This window comes from Oncorhynchus mykiss, chromosome 15 (genome assembly GCF_013265735.2).
Source record: "Oncorhynchus mykiss isolate Arlee chromosome 15, USDA_OmykA_1.1, whole genome shotgun sequence".
NCBI lineage: Eukaryota > Metazoa > Chordata > Actinopteri > Salmoniformes > Salmonidae > Oncorhynchus > Oncorhynchus mykiss.
This window is the reverse complement of record NC_048579.1, coordinates 63292691-63311887: the sequence shown is the minus strand read 5'-3', so window position 1 is coordinate 63311887 and position 19197 is coordinate 63292691. Positions and strand designations below refer to the sequence as shown.

The 19197-nt window shown below is 45.7% G+C and overlaps 1 protein-coding gene across 6 annotated transcripts in view; it reads right to left on the bottom strand.

Annotated features, from left to right (window-relative positions):
- impdh1b (IMP (inosine 5'-monophosphate) dehydrogenase 1b) overlaps positions 1–13540 on the bottom strand; it is a 29469-nt gene extending 15929 nt beyond the window's left edge. Inside the window, exons 1-4 of one of the 6 annotated variants that reach the window (XM_021564016.2) lie at positions 12898–13540; positions 7218–7316; positions 6990–7070; positions 2723–2771 (exon numbers count right to left, since the gene is read on the bottom strand). In XM_021564016.2, the coding sequence (XP_021419691.2) occupies positions 2723–2771; positions 6990–7070; positions 7218–7316; positions 12898–13136 (468 nt within the window). In that variant the 5' untranslated portion in view covers positions 13137–13540. Of the gene's footprint in view, positions 1–2722; positions 2772–6989; positions 7071–7217; positions 7317–9837; positions 10128–12897 lie in introns of those variants that run through there. The other 5 variants (XM_021564019.2, XM_021564020.2, XM_021564017.2 and 2 more) reach the window with 5 other exon arrangements.
- Positions 13541–19197: the final 5657 nt, after the last annotated feature.

Sequence of the window (19197 nt, the reverse complement as noted above, 5' to 3'; positions counted from 1 at the left end):
AAGCAAGTTTGTCCTGTGGATTGGCCTAAGGAAAATGGCAGCTTTTGGTCACGTTTCTCAAGCATGCTTTCAATGGCTGACTGGACGATGAGTCTCAAAGTCTCAGACAAGAGTTGCAACAGAAAGTAAAGAACATGCAACTGGAAAGCAGACATCGCCATCTGGCCTAAATGTAAATTATCTGGGCTCCTGAGTGATGCAGCGGTGTAAAGCACTGCATCTCAGTGCAAGAGGCATTACTGCAGTCCCTGGTTCGAATCCAGGCTGCATCACATCCGACCGTGATTGGGAGTCCCATAGGACAGCGCACAATTGGCCCAGCATCATCCGGGCTAGGTCGTCACTGTAAATAAGAATTTGTTCTTAACTAACTTGCCTAGTTAAATAAATGTAAAAAAAAATAATAATAAATAAATGTACAAACCTGTCATCAGAGAGACAAGACCGATGTTGCTTTGACTAAACTGATGCATGTGACTGAGGGGACCCAAGTCTTTCTGGAGACGTTTTTGCACAATCAGGCCGTGACCTTGTTAGAAACTATCTGCCAACACACTGGGAAAGTTCTCTTTTCTAAAATAAAACAATCACGGCCACTTCCACAGTCTTCTCAGCTGGGAGGGAAAACATGGCATGAGAAAACCATGAGAAAACCAGAGTGTGCATTTTATGACATCAAGAGCTGTCCTCCCTCATTTTTGGCAAATGTAAACTACCATACCAACTATTGTGTTTCTGAAATGGGGGGGTGAAGAAAAAGGCTGGACACTGGCAGCCATTTTGTTAGCTCAACTGCACCACCCTGCCAAATTCTACTAACCTTTAAAATTGAGAGACCCCATCTGCACATGGTGTGACCAGCAATTATTTCCCCATTAAAACACCAGACAGAAGCCCACCTCACACTTATAAAACATCCCTGTGTGGAAGAGGGTGGGGGGGGTCTATTTTAAACTAGTCTAAACAAATATTATTGCATGAACTATTCACAGTTGAGACAGACAAACACAGGCTTGTCCAAGTTACCAGAGACTGACTCCACCGTCAAGAAAATAGACCAGGTTACAACCCTACGGAGACTACCCACAACGCCACGGCAACAACGCAGACAGGCACCTTCCACAGCAACAAGAGCTGTGTTCTAGTCTGGACAAAAAAGGAGATTAGAGATATCAATTAGATTAAAAACTCCTGATGGACGAGAAAGAAGGGCAGGGGGATTTCACATAAAGCCTGAGATTAACGCTCACATCATCCCCTGAGAGAAGAGTGAGCAACCAAACAACCAGGCACAACCGTAAACAGAGAGAGACAGAAAGACAGAGAGACCAGACGTGGGAGGCCATCTTGGTAAAAATAGGGTGGCTAGGAGGTTAGGGATGACGAAGGAAGCGGAGAGCGAATCATTATTTTTGGAAAAGCTGCAATTACAGAATGAGGTTTTGGCTTTGAATGCAGAGGGTTGTTTGTGCATCTGTGTGGACACAGCATACTGTAAAGAGGCTTTGGTTTCAAAAGTGGCTCTGGCAAGGAGTGTCTGCTGAAATAATAAGGAATGTGTAGGAAGCAATACTGCACCCACTTGGTGCACCCATAGTCATTATCCCTGTAGTTTTCAGAGATCTGGAAGGACCAGTCTGGAGCGGCAGGTAGCCTAGTGGTTAGAGCGTAGGGGCGGCAGGTAGCCTAGTGGTTAGAGCGTAGGGGCGGCAAGTAGCCTAGTGGTTAGAACGTTGGGCCAGTAACCAGCAGGTAGCCTAGTGGTTAGAGCGTTGGGCCAGTAACCAGCAGGTAGCCTAGTGGTTAGAGCATTGGGCCAGTAACCAGCAGGTAGCCTTGTGGTTAGAGCGTTGGGCCAGTAACCAGCAGGCAGCCTAGTGGTTAGAGTGTAGGGCCAGTAACCAGCAGGTAGCCTAGTGGTTAGAGCGTTGGGCCAGTAACCAGCAGGCAGCCTAGTGGTTAGAGCGTTGGGCCAGTAACCAGCAGGCAGCCTAGTGGTTAGAGCATTGGGCCAGTAACCAGCAGGTAGCCTTGTGGTTAGAGCGTTGGGCCAGTAACCAGCAGGCAGCCTAGTGGTTAGAGTGTAGGGCCAGTAACCAGCAGGCAGCCTAGTGGTTAGAGTGTAGGGCCAGTAACCAGCAGGTAGCCTTGTGGTTAGAGCATTGGGCCAGTAACCAGCAGGCAGCCTAGTGGTTAGAGTGTAGGGCCAGTAACCAGCAGGTAGCCTTGTGGTTAGAGCGTTGGGCCAGTAACCGAAAGGTTGCTGGATCGAATCCCTGAGCTGACAAGGTAAAAATGTGTCGTTTAAAAAAAAAATATTTAGTAGTTCTGCCCCTGAACAAGGCAGTTAACCCACTGTTCCCAGGTAGGCCATCATTGTAAATAAGAATTTGTTCTTAACTGACTTGCCTAGTTATATAAAGGTTATATGAAGAAAAAAATGTAAAACTGGAGGACACTAACCAGTTCAACAGGCTAAGAGCAGCCTTCATCGTATGGCTTGTACCTACCCATTACTCTATCCCATTACTCTACCCCATCACTCTGAACACTTAAGAGGAATGGGCTAGGGAAGAGGGTCTCAGAACAAAGTGGAATTGAGCCCATGAACAGAACAGTAGGCTGAAGCTAGGTCGAAGGGTAGTCTGTAGCTCAAAACCTATATTGAATTGTCTTAGCTTTCTGGAAGGTCTTGACAGTCAGAGAAGAGAGGACTACTCACCACATCGTCTGAGGTAAAATCAATGAAGCCCGGCAGAATCAGGAAGTCGCTGAAAGACAGACAGAGCAAAAGGTCAGGGGTCAAGGTTCACGGTTCACAGGTTGTCATGACTAAAGAAAGATGGCTTAAGACAAGAGGACTACAAGATTCATAGTACAGTGCGATGCAACTGCCAGCCAACTGGTGACAGTGGGTCAGAAGTGGCCTATTATAAACCCCTCAACCTCACCCCACCCAATTTCAACGTTTACAAGTACCTCCACCATGTTGGAGTTGGGTCCAAAGCAGGAAGTGTTGAAAGCCAAAAGGGGAATATGTGCAAATTAGCCCCTAGAACTGCCACTTCGACCGAGCCTGGTAACGATATAGGGAAAACTAGTTCTCGCAATGGTTGAGGAGTCTGACCCGAAAGTTGCCTGTTGTATAAATTTGAATAAACTAAACTACAAGTGAGTTTGTGTTAAGAACTAATAGAAAATGTCTTGATCCCAAAAATTGTACGTTCATAAGTTCGCCCTCTAGTGATCGCTGATCAAGCTGCCCCTTCGCTTTGCCTTGTACTCTAGTCTAAAGAGAAACACTGTCTCACCCTGTTAGTCCAGTGCTTGACAAAAGCATCTGGGGTTCAACTTCATTTCTTAGACTGTATGAACACAATGGCAGGCAGAGAGAAAGCGGTAGAGAGCATGAGACAGAGGGAAAAATAAGGATGATGTGTTTTTCACAGATAGGTGGATCTGGTGGTTTGGCAGATGGGTGTGAAAACAGACAGACTGGACAGAGAGGGAGAGACGAATAAGTGAATCTTTGTCTGAGAGAGAGAGATGGGGGGAAAAAGTGAAAACCAGAATAAGAGGGAGGAGAGCAGGAGAGAATGGGCTCTAAATCAGATAGAACGGGAGGAGCGAGCGAGAGAGAGAGAGAGAGAATGGCCCCCTGGCCTTTATCATCCGTCAGACCATTCCTCTCTCTCCTCCGCCTGTGTGGGTGAAAAGATGGGGCCTAAAATATGTCTACCAAACGGGACAGGGAGGGGTCCGGCTGCAACCGCCAGACACCTCACAAACATCAACACAGTCTGGGACAGGGAGGCAGAGGGGAAAACATCTGCCAGTATTTAAGGAAGCCACAAACCTCCACTGGTTCTGGATCAGCTCTCACTAGTCAGGCCAACCCCTAACCAGCATGAGCCAAACGGTTATGACCATTCAACCACTAAGTAGAGAAAGTGGGTAGGTCTGATTTAGAGTGCACTTACCTGTCTAGTCTTGCATACTATTAATGTTTAAATATCTATTGCCTGACAGTTCTGTTATTAAAACCGCTTCGGGCCCTAGTAATGCTGGGTGTGACTTGATTCATCTTCATTTCATGCAGACAATTTGACACAAGCCTGGATAGCACTACTTCATAACGTGGTTCTACACTTCTGCAACGGCAGTGCACTGCACATGTAGAATTATGTCATGATTGTAATCTTTTCATTTCTCGTCCCTTTGCCACGTAAGTGGATTGAGAATACATTGTCTTCTACACCAATGTCCCGGGGGAGAATTGCGTTGGAGAGATGAGGGGTTTGAATGGGGCTAATTAGAAGCCGAGGATCATTAGGTGGCTGTGATCATAAGACATCATCATGGAATCATCCCATGAAGCCTGACAGAAAATGACTGCATTGACAAATTCTTTATGACAGGGGTAATATATGATAATAACATGCAGCAGAATCGTCTGCTGTACTAGAAAATGTTGAGTTGCTGAAAGAATATTGATCCAGCTTGGTGAAATGGTCTTGAGACCCTGACAGAGCATCTCAGCTCACCCTGAACCAGCTTGGTGAAATGGTCTTGAGATCCTGACAGGGCATCTCAGCTCACCCTGATCCAGCTTGGTGAAATGGTCTTGAGACCCTGACAGAGCATCTCAACTCACCCTGATCCAGCTTGGTGAAATGGTCTTGAGACCCTGACAGAACATCTCAGCTCACCCTGGCGAACACTTTCATAAGGGAGCGTATATTCAGCTCCAGCGTGTTTGTGTGGACAGTAAGCCTGCCGGATTACAGCTGCAACAACAGGTAAGCAAACACCTCAAAGCCAGTAGGCCTTAGAGCCAGTGAGAATACATCTGGCTTTCTCAATTTATGCCTTCGACTCCTTGCATCCCCTCTCCCTCTCAAAATACATTGGAGAAGAAAGTCAGAGGGGAGTGACTTTAGACCCTCTCCTTTAATAGGGTTAAAAAGGAGCCGAGGAGATAGGGAAAGACGAATTGAGAATGAGCCACTGTCGCTACCGCCCTGGGTTGCCATGTTTGTGAGGCAGTTGTCTGTGGTTGCCATGTTTGTGAGGCAGTTGTCTGTGGTTGCCATGTTTGTGAGGCAGTTGTCTGTGGTTGCCATGGTGGAGACACAGCTGTATGATACAGGTAATACGGGCCCAGATGTGGTGAAAAGGAGGGCATCCTCACGTCCTCTGATGTCGTCCCCCGAGACGCTCACATGACAGTACCTCGGGCTAGTCATGTGCTCTGCCTTGCCTTTAAGCAGGACGTGCTTCATTAAGGAGTGGAGGGACGCGCCGGTATCACACACACTGCCTAATCAATTAACCCCTGTGAACTGGGACTAACTCTCCATTCAAATGTGTAATGTAAATAGTGAATACACTTATTGTGTGGATGTAGTTAAGTTTGAACCATAACATTTAGTCATTTAGCAGACGTTCTTATCCAGAGCAACTTACAGCAGCAATTAGTGTTAAACTGTAAGAAACAAAATGGTTGAGTTGTACCTGCTTGTTGTCTAAATATTGTTTTTCTCACAAACGCCACATAATCGGTTTAGAATGAATATATATAGATTTTTTTTAAGTTTTACCCCCCCCCCCCCCCCTCAATTTCATGATATTTCATTGGCAGTTACAGTCTTGTACAATTGCTGCAACTCCCCTACGGACTCTGTTTAGGCGAAGGTCAAGAGCCATGCGTCCTCTGAAACACAACCCAGCCAAGCCGCACTGCTTCTTGACACACTGCTCGCTTAACCCGGAAGCCAGCTGCACCAATGAGTCGGAGGAAAGACCGTCCAACTGGCTACCGTGTCAGCTTGCAAGCGCCCGGCTCGACAGAGCACTTCTGCACCACTTGGGAGGCCCTACGGTATCCATTTAATCTGTAACATAGGTTCCGTACTAAATGGCACCCTATTCCCTATAGTCAAAAGTAATGCACTATGTAGGGGACAGGGTACCATTTGGGACGCAGACACATATAGTCAGAAGACATAGGCTACAACATCAACACAAGGACGTGAATGTTACTCTATTTTAACCTTTAATGTTACCTTTAAGTAGGTGTTGGAAGCATTTTATAGCAGATAGTCATTTTTGTCAAGTCCTCTAGCCAGAGGTATGTTCAAGAAGCAAAACACTGCACAGAGTTTTGGGCAGTCTTGGGCACAGGGGTGAAATTAGTGAAGTAGCTTGCTGTGGCAACATACCAATGCAATGACCGTCTGTCATATTGGGGCAGCCCAATGCTTAGTTTGTTGAAATCAAGTTAGTTTTAAACAGAGTGAAAGTGGATTGAGGGTTATTCAGTTAAAGTAAAAACAAGTGAATATGAAATGAGCAGATAAAGGGCCTTAGGATATGAGTGCAGTCAGATGTCATTACTAGATAGATTAGATAGTGATTGAATAGTGATTGAATGTCTCAAAGAATCAAATAGCAGTTCATGCACTATGATTCTTCAGAGCAGTTAAAGATGCAGTCATATCATTACCGGAAGCAAATATCATCCTATGGTACAGATCAGGTTAATAAGCAATCAACCCCCACCACCCCTGTCCTACTCATTCATCTGTACAGATCAGGTTAATAAGCAATCAACCCCCACCACCCCTGTCCTACTCATTCATCTGTACAGATCAGGTTAATAAGCAATCAACCCCCACCACCCCTGTCCTACTCATTCATCTGTACAGATCAGGTTAATAAGCAATCAACCCCCACCACCCCTGTCCTACTCATTCATCTGTACAGATCAGTGTTTTTCTCAGCCAGCTAAAAATTAAAATACAATTGGTGGCGAATGTGGTGTTTACTTCTGCCAAATTCATCAACAAGTTACTTTATTGATTCAAATCTATTTTTAATGGGACAATCATTTGCTTCCCCTATATGAACTCATCGTTTGGAGACAATAGGTTTTTACAGTATAGTGTATATAGTGTCAAAATGGTTGAAAAGTCAACCGTTTTACTCACTTGTAAGTCAACCCGTCGCCTTTAGAGCATAGCTCTTCTGCCGTTTGACCATCAGCGACAACAGACTGTTGTTGAGCAGATCTGCGATTCAAAACGTGTTGGCCATCATTACAAAGCGCCGCCCGCATATCGTCCATCATCGCTTGCGCTTAGGTTTGGACAGTTCGAGAGCGTACTTGCACAATACGGTTCTATTTGGCATTTGTATTGTGGTTGAACTGAACTTACTTGTAGGTGAGGCCGTCTCCAACGGAGAAAAGCTGTTGTGCGGAGAGTCCGTCTTCTGGGACATAGCCCGTACCACCACTGATCAGGTAATCAGCCATGCTGTCAAATGAAAAGGATGACAAGCAGGCATTAGATTGTAGCATTCGATGCATTTTCAAATATAATTAGCCATCAATAGATGAAGGGTTAAAAGGTGACGACGCTATTAGTGCTGAGTGATTAACCCAAAACGCTGGTGTTTTGTTGTTATTGTATTATTACATTTTTTAACAAGGCATTTTGTTCAGGTTTCTTCTGTGATATCAATGCGCATATTGCGCAGTTTCTCTAGAGACAAATGATATCAAGCCCGAACTGTTCGATGTAGTAGGGAGTTGTAGAATATTGGCCTTTTGGAAACTACATAGTTTAGCATGGAAAACGTGGTATTTACCTATAACGACCATAATCCATTGCATGCCTACTTGTCCATCTGTGTTTATTTTAGCTTGCTACATTAAAGAGATAAGAATGCTCGTTTGAAAGGAGAGCAGTTGCTTCCCGAGGTTACACTACACAACCAAAAGTATGTGGACACCTGATTCCAAAATCATGGGCATTAATACGCACACATTGCTGCTACAACAGCCTCCACTCATGAAAAACAGCCCCAGACGATTATTCATCCTCCAAACTTAACAGTTGGCACTATACATTCAGGAAGGTAGCGTTCTACTGGCATCCGCCAAACCCAGATTCGTCGGACTGCCAGATGGTGAAGCATGATTCATCATTCCAGAGTCCAATGGCAGCAAGCTTAACACCACTCCAGCCAACGCTTGACATTGAGCATGGTGATCGTGGGCTTGTGTGCGGCTACTCGGCCATGGAAACCCATTTCATGAAGCTCCAGACAAACAGTTATTGTGCTGATGTTGCTTCCAGAGGTAGTTTGGAACTTGGTAGTGAGTGTTGCAACCGAGGACAGAATGTTTACACACTATGCGCTTCAGCACTCCTGCTTTGTGTTCTTGTGTGGCCTACCACTTCGTGGCTGATCTGTTTTTGCCCCCAGGCGTTTCCACTTCACAATAACAGCATTTACAGATGACCGGGGCAGCTCTAGCAAGGCAGAAATGTAACTGCCTTATTGGAAAGGTGGCATCCTATGAAGGTGCCACGTTGAAAGTCACCGAGCTCTTCAATAAGGCCATTCTACTGCCAATGTTTGTCTATTGAGATTGCTTTGGCTGCGTGCTCGATTTTATACACCTCTCAACAACGGGTGTGGATAAAATAGCCGAATCGACTAATTTGAAGGTGTGTCCACATACACAAAAGTATCTCTACCTGAAATTGACAGTTGGTAGTCAGCAGTCAAAAAAGTATGCCTTTGAAGAAATACTAAAATGGTGATTTTGTCAGACAGCAGCTCTATAGAGATGAGATGACTTGAAATGAAATAGTCATCAAATAAAACAAATGTAATATACCAAACTGAAATATTGTATTGAAGTAAAATAATGTAAATAAATGGTTAAGTGATAAGCAGCCACTACCATCATGGACATTTTATTCACAGTTTCATTATGTGTTGTTATTATCGAACCTGAAATCATGACTTCTAAATAGTCAAACTGAAACCTAGCCGAACTTACAAACCCAGATCGCTGCGCCCTAACGACAATACGTTTTCAAAATGTGGATGACACACTAACATCTATAAGAAACCTTTCTATTAGAGGGGGCATGCTGGCAAAATATAGCCTCACGAAATTAACCCTTTCATGCACGGTTGTGTAAATATACATGCCAAAAATAGCAGCAGCACTAACGTTAAATAAAACACGTGGCTTTACATTTTTTAATGTTTGATATATATATATATATATATATATATATATATATATATATATATATATATAGTACAATTTACTGGATAAACACCAGGAAAATAGAGCACATCTTTATCTTTATTGCTTGTGGTGGCTGTCCATGCAAACAAAACAGCCATCAAGCGACACTATGAGCTAATAAGTCATGTTAAACAATGATCTGTTCAGCAAAAACGTTTCCTTCAAGCACATATTTATCCAGACTACCTACAGTGTTCTGGATAGCTGCTGAAAGGCAACTGTGAGCAATGCCTGTCAATACCGTAGCTAGCTACAGTAGTTAGCTAGCACTTACAACCGTTATCTGGCTACTGTACAGCTGAGTACCTAACAATGGTTACAATGCCTTGAGCACAAAATACATGCAGGGAGAATAAAACATGGCTATATTAACGATTAATGACGAATCTAGCAAACTGTCCGCAGCCTAAGTACTTATAGATTTCCATCCATCATATGATGTATTTAACATATCGTTTGCAATGTATTTTATCACCAAAGCTGCACTATAAATTAGCCATCTAATTTCTTGCCACGCAGGTCAAAATGATCAGTGCGTTATTCAGCAGGAGCATGTGTCAGCTAGCGGTAGCCGGCTAGCAAGCTAACTAACATGTTTCAACTCATTACTGGAGATGCTCTGTATTCTATGCAATTAGCCACCTCACCACGTTCTTGGTCTTACTTACAGTTACCTAATGTTAGCTACGTTAAGAAAATGTGAAACAAAAAAATCAGTTCCAGCCCGTTTTCTACCTCTTGAAGCTGACCACGTTGAAGGTGTTCGGAAATGCGAACTTTCCAGCTGTAGCTAGCTAGCAAGTCCAAAATGAGCGGAAGCAATGTGTGCTTTCTCTATTGTGGAGGTAACCAACCCACAATTAATTCCCCTACTACAAACTCAAGTGATGATGCGAGGCTGGTCCAAATTTGATTGCCTGTCGCTGTTAGTGTATCCGCGTTAATAAGAAGAAGAATATTTTCGCAGAAGCGTCGAAAATGGATGCGTCACATCCCCTCTCCTCCCACGTGGGGCGCTCATTGAATACGAAAACATGAGGGTAAAATCCCAACTCAATCACAGACTTTACAGGTTAGTGAGATTATGTCTTTGTAATTTATGTAATATACCTAATATGCAGAGTGCAGACCATACATCTTTTGGAGGAGAAAATCATGCATTTAGGCTACAGGGAAATGGGCACTATATTCTGGCAGTGCCAATGTCCATATATTATCATTTTATAACCCACATATAACCACATAAACAGCCCTCCTACCATCCGTTTTTGGATCAATCAAGAATCATAAATCATTCAAATGTGTAGAAATCAACTTTTATAATGCTTATCTACTTATCAATCTAAAGTGACTTTTGTATTTTGACAAAACCCACAAATCCACTATTCTCAGATGGTTCAGTGAGGTGCAACGTTTGGAGGTATTAACTGAACAGCACCACTGTCATATTTACAAGTCACATGCAACCAGTTACTAGTAACCAATTATATGGATGACAGTGGCATTTTCTAGTCTAGATTGACCTCAACTGACCAGTAGAGCCAGCCAGGCTACATACCTCCTTAAACAGCCTAGATCACATTTTACACATTTACAGTAGATGAGGCTACACATTGACGGAATTTACCCTAATTTTCTCCTTCTTATCTTGTATATCATGGCCTATGACTTTCACTTTCAAATACAGAACAGACTAAAACAGAAAGAGAGAATGGCCCCCTCCTTTATCATCTGTCGAGACCATTCAGATAATAAAAGCACAAAAGTCAATAGACCATTGGCGTTCAAGCTGACGGATTTGAGAGAATCAGACTGAATTATTTAGGCTTGGCTGTATGTTGACCTGTGAATCCACAAGCATTGGGTACAAAACGCCCATGTCTGTGATGGTTCAGGGTTGGGAAGAGGAGCACACACACACACGTACACAGACATACACAGACAGATGAAGTAGACCTCCCTCACAAGCACACACCTTTGTAAAAGGAGGACGGACAGCTCACTGCTGTCAATACCATCAGTGGCTGACGGTAGTCACTGACAAACAATTGCAACCTACCATCACGCAAGCAATGTCGCGATAAATTTGAATTTTGTTCTTCCTTGTCACCATCGTTTTCTGGAGAGTGGGGAATTCTAACCCATGCACCCTTGATCCTGTGCATGAAATGGAGTGGGACTGCAGTCGCTGTGTGCACTCAACCAACACACAGATATTCAGAGCAAATAAAACCAAATGCATTTGTAATGGTGACTAGTGATCCACCCTGCATTAAAACAGAATTCGCCCCAAGTACATTTATCATGGGGATGTATATTGTCCCTTGGTCTACTCCCTGTGTGGCACTATACCAGGAGCCCCTCTTCCAGTACTAAGCAAAACACAGAGGGCCTTCCCAGCCTTGACAAGTACCAAGGTGATCTGGCGGGTACTGTGTCTGTGCTTGAGTTCATTGCTTTAAATGTGGGTCACCCACAATATGGGTCAGAGATTCCTCTATGCACACCCGGTGGCTCTTTCAAGCATTGATTCAAACCCGATCCCATTAAGCTCTCCACCTGCTGCCCTAGCTGCAAGGCATAAGGGGGACCTGCCACTCCAAAAATAGCCTTGAGGCAGTTTCTGTTGTTTTGGCATCAGAGTACGCCACTGAATCATAGCTTTTCAATGTGTTTAGGGGCCACCCTCAGAATGACTCGCCATAAACCATATAAGACACAGGCGTCCTAGAGCTTCATTATGGGCTAACAAGGAGATGTAACTTCAAGGTTATTTACAAGCCAGGCTAAACACAGGGCTATGTGGCAGTGTAAACTGATACTACTCAATGGGCTGTATTTACATATTGTAACCATGGTGAAAGCAGAGTAATGAAAAGTAGTCAAAAGAAGTGGGAAGAACTAATGCTACAGCTTGAATGCTCACTAGTCAAATATACACTGAATATACAACAAATTAGAAACACCTGCTCTTTCCATGACATAGACTGACCAGGTGAATCCAGGTGAAAGCCCTTATTGATGTCACTTATTACATCCACTTCAATCAGTGTAGATGAAGGGGAGGAGACAGGTTAAAGAAGGATTTCTAAGCATTGAGACATTGATTGTGTGTGTGTGCCATTGTGAATGGGCAAGACAAAATATTTAAGTACCTTTGAACAGGGTATGCTAGTAGGTGCGAGGCCACCGGTTTGAGTGTCTCAAGAAGTGCAATGCTGCTGGGTATTTTATGCTCAACAGTTTCCAGTGTGTATCAAGAATGGTCCACCACACAAAGGACATCCAACCAATTTGACTGTGGGAAGCATTGGAGTCAACATGGGCCAGCTTCCCTTTGGAACGCTTTCCACACCTTGTCCATGCCCCGACCAATTGAGACTGTTCTGAGGGCAAAACGGGGTGAAACTCACAGGAAGGTGCTGAGGGCAGGACAGCTCATAATAATGGCTGGAAGGGAGTAAATGGAATGGCATTAGACACATTAAAACCATGTGTTTGATAAGTATTGATACCATTGGCTCAAGCCAATACCATGAGCCCGTCCTCCCCAATTAGGTGCCACCAACCCCCTGTGATGCAACTCCAACTCAGGTTGCATTTCAACATGAGTCAGCTCCAGAGTTGCTACGCTAGTAAACTATTCTACATTTCAGCAAGTATCTAAAAATCTTCTTTGCCTGGCCCTTCACTAATATGTTGTTCTTTTCAAATGGATGCCAGTTTATTTCACTAAGTAATACTCTAGTACATCTTTAACCATAATCTTGCTTTGCCCGACTCACCTCTCGGGGCCAAAGCCAGCTTGGATGCGGGTGGCGCTGTATCGCTGTGCGGCCGTCTCATGCCCGTGCCCATGCCCATGCCCATGGGGGCTGAGGCGGAAGAGGTGCTCCGCGTCTTGGGGTGAGGGGTTGGAGCTGGGACGGGGTAGCTCTGTGTCCCCTACGATCCTCCGGTAGTCCATCTGGTGGCTGGCCCGCTCTCCATCCACCCCAAAGTGTTCGTAACCGTACCCCTCCATGTTGGCTCCAATTGCCAAGCTCTCTTGCTCCAGTCTCTCACTCTGGTCGGTGACCTCACCGTCGCCCTCTGACCCTTCTGTGGGTGACGTCCCTCAAGTGGACTCAAGTCACGTAGGGACTGGGTGTCCCTGAACCGGGCTACCAGCTCAAAACAATTCCCACAGAACAGAACGAATTAGAACGATCTCAGCCAACCAACCAGACGAGTCAAAGGAGCTGAGGACCTGAGTTTGAAAAACAGAGCTACTTGTGAGAGACACAACACGTTTTCTGGTTCAACACATTCTTATCTTGGTCTCATAGCTCCAGTGTTGTCTTTACCGTCAACTTTGTTTTCGAATCCCAGGTCAGATACAAAAAATGAGAGAGAGATATGAGAGAGCGAGAGAGAGAGAGAGAGAGAGAGAAGGTAGTTATGTCCCTCCCTCCCCCGTCTCTGCTCAGGGTGCACCTGCAAACCAACCCACAGTGTCCGCTAGGCGTGTCAGGAGAGGGTGTCACCGTGGTAATGCACCTGCCGAGATGGCGTCGTCGTGGAAATGATGCCGGAGAGGCTTGTCGTCTTGGAGTCGTTGCCGTCCCAACGTTGCCCTTGCCCCTGTGAGAGAACTAATACTCACTGACCTGAAGGGAAATTGTGGTGGTAATGGGAGGAGTGAGATGGCAGAGAGAAATGGCCCAGACTAATAGGGGGAGGGAGAGGTGGATAGAAAGAAAAAAAGATAATGCCTGCAGGGATAGAGGAGAAGCAGAATGGGATACTCAGTGTGTTTTTGTCCAGTCGAGTGCTGCTCTATGAATCTCTCTGCGTACAGCTTAACCCTGTTTTCTGTCAGTGGCACACGTCGCTTTCACAAAGAGGATTGGGGAATTAGAATACAGTGGGCAGGAGATACATGCAGGAGGCAGAGAGGGCACTTAAACATACTCCAAACAGACGAGCACTGTTGCAAATGTGCGTGTGTGTCTGTGTGTGTGTGGCCGTGGGACAAACCCACAGTAATATCAAATAATTCCACAAACTGCTTGAGATAGTACCAAAGTATGGCCTTGAGGAGGATGCCTGGCTTGCCTTGGGCACAGACAGGTTCAGGGAGGTACAAACAGTGCTCACACTGCACCACAGGAGAGAGTGTAGCTAACACAAGGGTGACAGCTTCTTACATAGCCCCTGAAATACTCCTCAAATGTTCAGTACAATCTACAGTATATGCACAGTACAAACCATTCTGCTCCCAAAAACTGTGTGTGGATGTACCTTTAAATAGGACAGTCTTGTACTCTTAACATCTTCCAGACAGGGTTTTGCAAGCTTACAAAATAGAATGTTAAAGGCTCATTTGACTGGAGCATGGAGCTAGCTATAGCAACAACCAAGGTAGTGGGTTCAATTCCAGCATGGGCCCCACATACCGTGCATTCAGAAAGTATTCAGACCCCTTGATTTTTTCCACATTTTGTTACGTTACAGCCTTATTCTGAAATGGATTCACATTTTTTCTCCCTACACACAATACCCCATAATTGCAAAGCAAAAACAGCATGTTAGAAATGTTTGCTAAAAAAAATTGAATTATCACATTTACATAAGTATTCAGACCCTTTACTCAGTACTTTGTTGAAGCAAACTCCCTCCAGTCTTCTTGGGTATGACGCTACAAGCTTGGCACACCTGTATTTAGGGAGTTTCTCCCATTCTTCTCTGCAGATCCTCTCAAGATCTGTCAGGTTGGATGGGGAGCGTCGCTGCACAGCTTTTTTCAGGTCTCTCCAGAGATGTTACATCGGGTTCAAGTCTCTACATCGGGCTCTGGTTGGGCCACTCAAGGACATTCAGAGACTTGTCCCGAAACCACTCCTGCGTTGTCTTGGCTATGTGCTTAGGGTCATTGTCCTGTTGGAAGGTAAACCTTCGCCCCAGTCTGAGGTCCTAAGCGGTCTGGAGCAGGTTTTCATCAAGGATCTCTCTGTACTTTGCGTTCATTTTCCCCTCGATCCTGACTTGTTACCCAGTCCCTCCCGCTAAAAAACATCTGCACAGCATGATGCTGCCACCACCATGCTTTACCGTAGGGATGGTGCCAGGTTTCCTCCAGATGTAAAGCTTGGCATTCAGGCCAAAGAGTTCAATCTTGATTTCATCAGACCAGAGAATCTTGTTTCTCATGGTCTGAGAGTCTTTAGGTGCCTTTTGGCAAACTCCATGTTCCTTTTACTGAGGAGTGGCTTCCGTCTGGCCATTCTACCATAAAGGCCTGATTGGTGGAGTGCTGCAGAGATGGTTGTCTTTCTGGAAAGTTCTCCTATCTCCACAGAGGAACTCTGGAGCTCTGTCAGAGTGACCATCGGGTTCTTGGTCACTTCCCTGACAAAGGCCCTTCTCCGCCAATTGGTCAGTTTGGCCAGGTTGCCAGCTCTATGAAGAGTCTTGGTGGGTCCAAACTTCTTCCATTTAAGAATGATGGAGGATCACTGTGTTCTTGGGGACCTTCAATGCTGTAGACATTTTTTGGTATCCTTCCCCAGATCTGTGCCTTGACACAATCCTGTCTCGGGGGCTCTGCGGACAATTCCTTCGATTTCATGGCTTGATATTTGCTCTGACATGCACGGTCAACTGTGAGACCTTATATAGACAGGTGTGTGCCTTTCCAAATCATGTCCAATCAATTTAATTTACCACAGGTGTACTCCAATCAAGTTGTAGATACATCTCAAGGATTATCAATGGAAAAAGGATGCACCTGAGCTCAATATCAAGTCTTATAGCCAAGGGTATGAATATTTATGTAAATAAGATATTTCTGTTTTTTATTCTTTATAAATTTACAAACCTTTCTAAAACCTGTTTTCGCTTTGTCATTATGGGTATTGTGTGTAGATTGATGAGGGAAAAAATTATTTAATCCATTTAGAATAAGGCTGTAATGTAACAAAATGTAAAAAAATTCTAAGGATCTTAATACTTTCTGAATGCACTGTATAATGTTGACAGAAAGTTGCAATGGGGAAAACATCTCTTAAATTGGCTCTTCTCTTCATTTTTAAAAACCAATGTCAGAGGAAGAGGCTGAGAAAGAGAAAGGGAAAGAAACAGGTTCCACTGAGAAAGAGGTGTCTCCCCATCACCCCTTTCTCCCACTCAAGACCTGGTGTCTGAAAGGGGTCAGGAACAGGTGACTGAGTGTTTGTGACAGTTGCTCAGACTCGAGGACGGAAAATCCTCTTATGCTGCCCATGGAGAGCATAGCAACGCCCCATCCTTGTCCGTGCAGTCAACCTCTCCATGGAACCCTCTTTTCACAGCTAGGTTAACACTGGAGCCGAAGCCTAACGCGAGATCAGCACACTTGTAACTCTAAACTTTAATGGAAATCGCACACTGCTATCTGTGATATGCGTCTCAATTCAAGTTCAGATGTGCTCCTCTGTGTTGTTTACCTCGAAAGCATATACGTATACAAATGCACGCACACGCATGCACGCACACACACACACACACACACACACACACACACACACACACACACACACACACACACACACACACACACACACACACACACACACACACACACAATGGCATAGGGAGTTGGGTCACTTTAGTCCATTATCTGTACTCTGTCTTTGTGACCCTTCCGCTCATGTATTCATGTGTGTGAACCCCCCACACATTCACTGGATTACCATAATGTTAATGGGTTTCATGTGCAGTATGTGGCAAGGTGGTGTTGGCCGTACCCCTTTCTTGCAGTCAGTGATCAAAGCACCCTCTTTGGTCTCATGGGTGGAATGTTTTGAATTATTATTAATTATTATTATTTTATTTTTTTTACAACAAAAATCCAGTGTTTTCTATGTCAAACATTTTTCTTATATTTCAGTCTTCTAACGTAGACACTGGCAGTCGAGAACAGGTGCAGGTGGTAAGTTTAATATAACAAACATGGAACAATACAACACAGGAGTAGCATCTTGACATGAAACACAAGCAATACTGCCTGGGGAAAGAACCTAAGGGAGTGCCAGATAAAGGGGAGGTAATAAATGAGGTAATGGAGTCCAGGTGTGCCTCATGATGAAGCACAGGTGCGCGTAATGATGGTTGCCAGGACCGGTGGGTAGTACACCGGGACTCCACACCAACCTTTGGGGACCACCCTTGAGGAGAGAGGAGCGGCGATGGAGCTAAAGAAGGCCGGTGGGTAGTACACCGGGACTCCACACCAACCTTTGGGGACCACCCTTGGGGAGAGACGAGATGGAGATGGAGCTAAAGAAGACCGGTGGGTAGTACACCGGGACTCCACACCAACCTTTGGGGACCACCCTTGAGGAGAGAGGAGCGGCGATGGAGCTAAAGAAGACCGGTGGGTAGTACACCGGGACTCCACACCAACCTTTGGGGACCACCCTTGGGGAGAGAGGAGATGGAGATGGAGCTAAAGAAGACCGGTGGGTAGTACACCGGGACTCCACACCAACCTTTGGGGACCACCCTTGGGGAGAGAGGAGATGGAGATGGAGCTAAAGAAGACCGGTGGGTAGTACACCGGGACTCCACACCAACCTTTGGGGACCACCCTTGGGGAGAGAGGAGATGGAGATGGAGCTAAAGAAGACCGGTGGGTAGTACACCGGGACTCCACACCAACCTTTGGGGACCACCCTTGAGGAGAGAGGAGCGGCGATGGAGCTAAAGAAGACCGGTGGGTAGTACACCGGGACTCCACACCAACCTTTGGGGACCACCCTTGGGGAGAGAGGAGATGGAGATGGAGCTAAAGAAGACCGGTGGGTAGTACACCGGGACTCCACACCAACCTTTGGGGACCACCCTTGGGGAGAGAGGAGATGGAGATGGAGCTAAAGAAGACCGGTGGGTAGTACACCGGGACTCCACACCAACCTTTGGGGACCACCCTTGGGGAGAGAGGAGATGGAGATGGAGCTAAAGAAGACCGGTGGGTAGTACACCGGGACTCCACACCAACCTTTGGGGACCACCCTTGGGGAGAGAGGAGATGGAGATGGAGCTAAAGAAGACCGGTGGGTAGTACACCGGGACTCCACACCAACCTTTGGGGACCACCCTTGAGGAGAGAGGAGATGGAGATGGAGCTAAAGAAGACCGGTGGGTAGTACACCGGGACTCCACACCAACCTTTGGGGACCACCCTTGAGGAGAGAGGAGATGGAGATGGAGCTAAAGAAGACCGGTGGGTAGTACACCGGGACTCCACACCAACCTTTGGGGACCACCCTTGGGGAGAGAGGAGATGGAGATGGAGCTAAAGCTCCTGAGGAAACGGCGTTAGAACTTCGCAAACCACAAAAAACGTTGTAACCCGTTTATTGTGGTTGGGACTGGCCATAACCTGACTGCATCTACCTTCTTGACGTCCATCTTCACTCCTTGCGGGCTGATTTGGTAGTCTAGGAAGGAGACAGCCTCCTGATGAAACTGGTACTTCTAAGCCTTGACAAACAGGTGGTTAGCCAGGAGGCGTTCCAGCACTACTCGGACTTGAGCGATGTGATCCTCCAAGGTAGCCAGGATGCCGTTGATATACACGACCACCTGGCGTCTTAGCATATCCCGGGACACCTCGTTGACGAATGCCTGAAACACTGACGGAGCATTGGCTAAGCCAAATGGCATCACCAAGTACTCGTAGTGACCAGACATTGTGCTAAAAGCTGTCTTCCATTTATCCCCCTCCCGGATGCGGATGAGATTGTATGCATTCCGCAGGTCCAATTTGGTAAAGAACCGGGCCACACGGAGCTGTTCAATGGCACCAATGGGAGAGGGTAACGGTACTTGGTGGTGATGTCATTGAGTCTTCTTGTAATCAATACACATGGGTAACCCTCCAACCTTCTTGGCCATGAAGAAGAAACCTGCAGAAGTGGACGTGTGGATGAAACCTTGTTGGAGCACCTCATGGATGTGCTCCTCCATGACCTTGGTTTCAGCCACCGACAGAGGGTAGATGCGTCTGGGTGGGGGCGCAAAGCCTGCAAGCAGGTTGATGGCAAAGTCCCAGGGGCAATGAG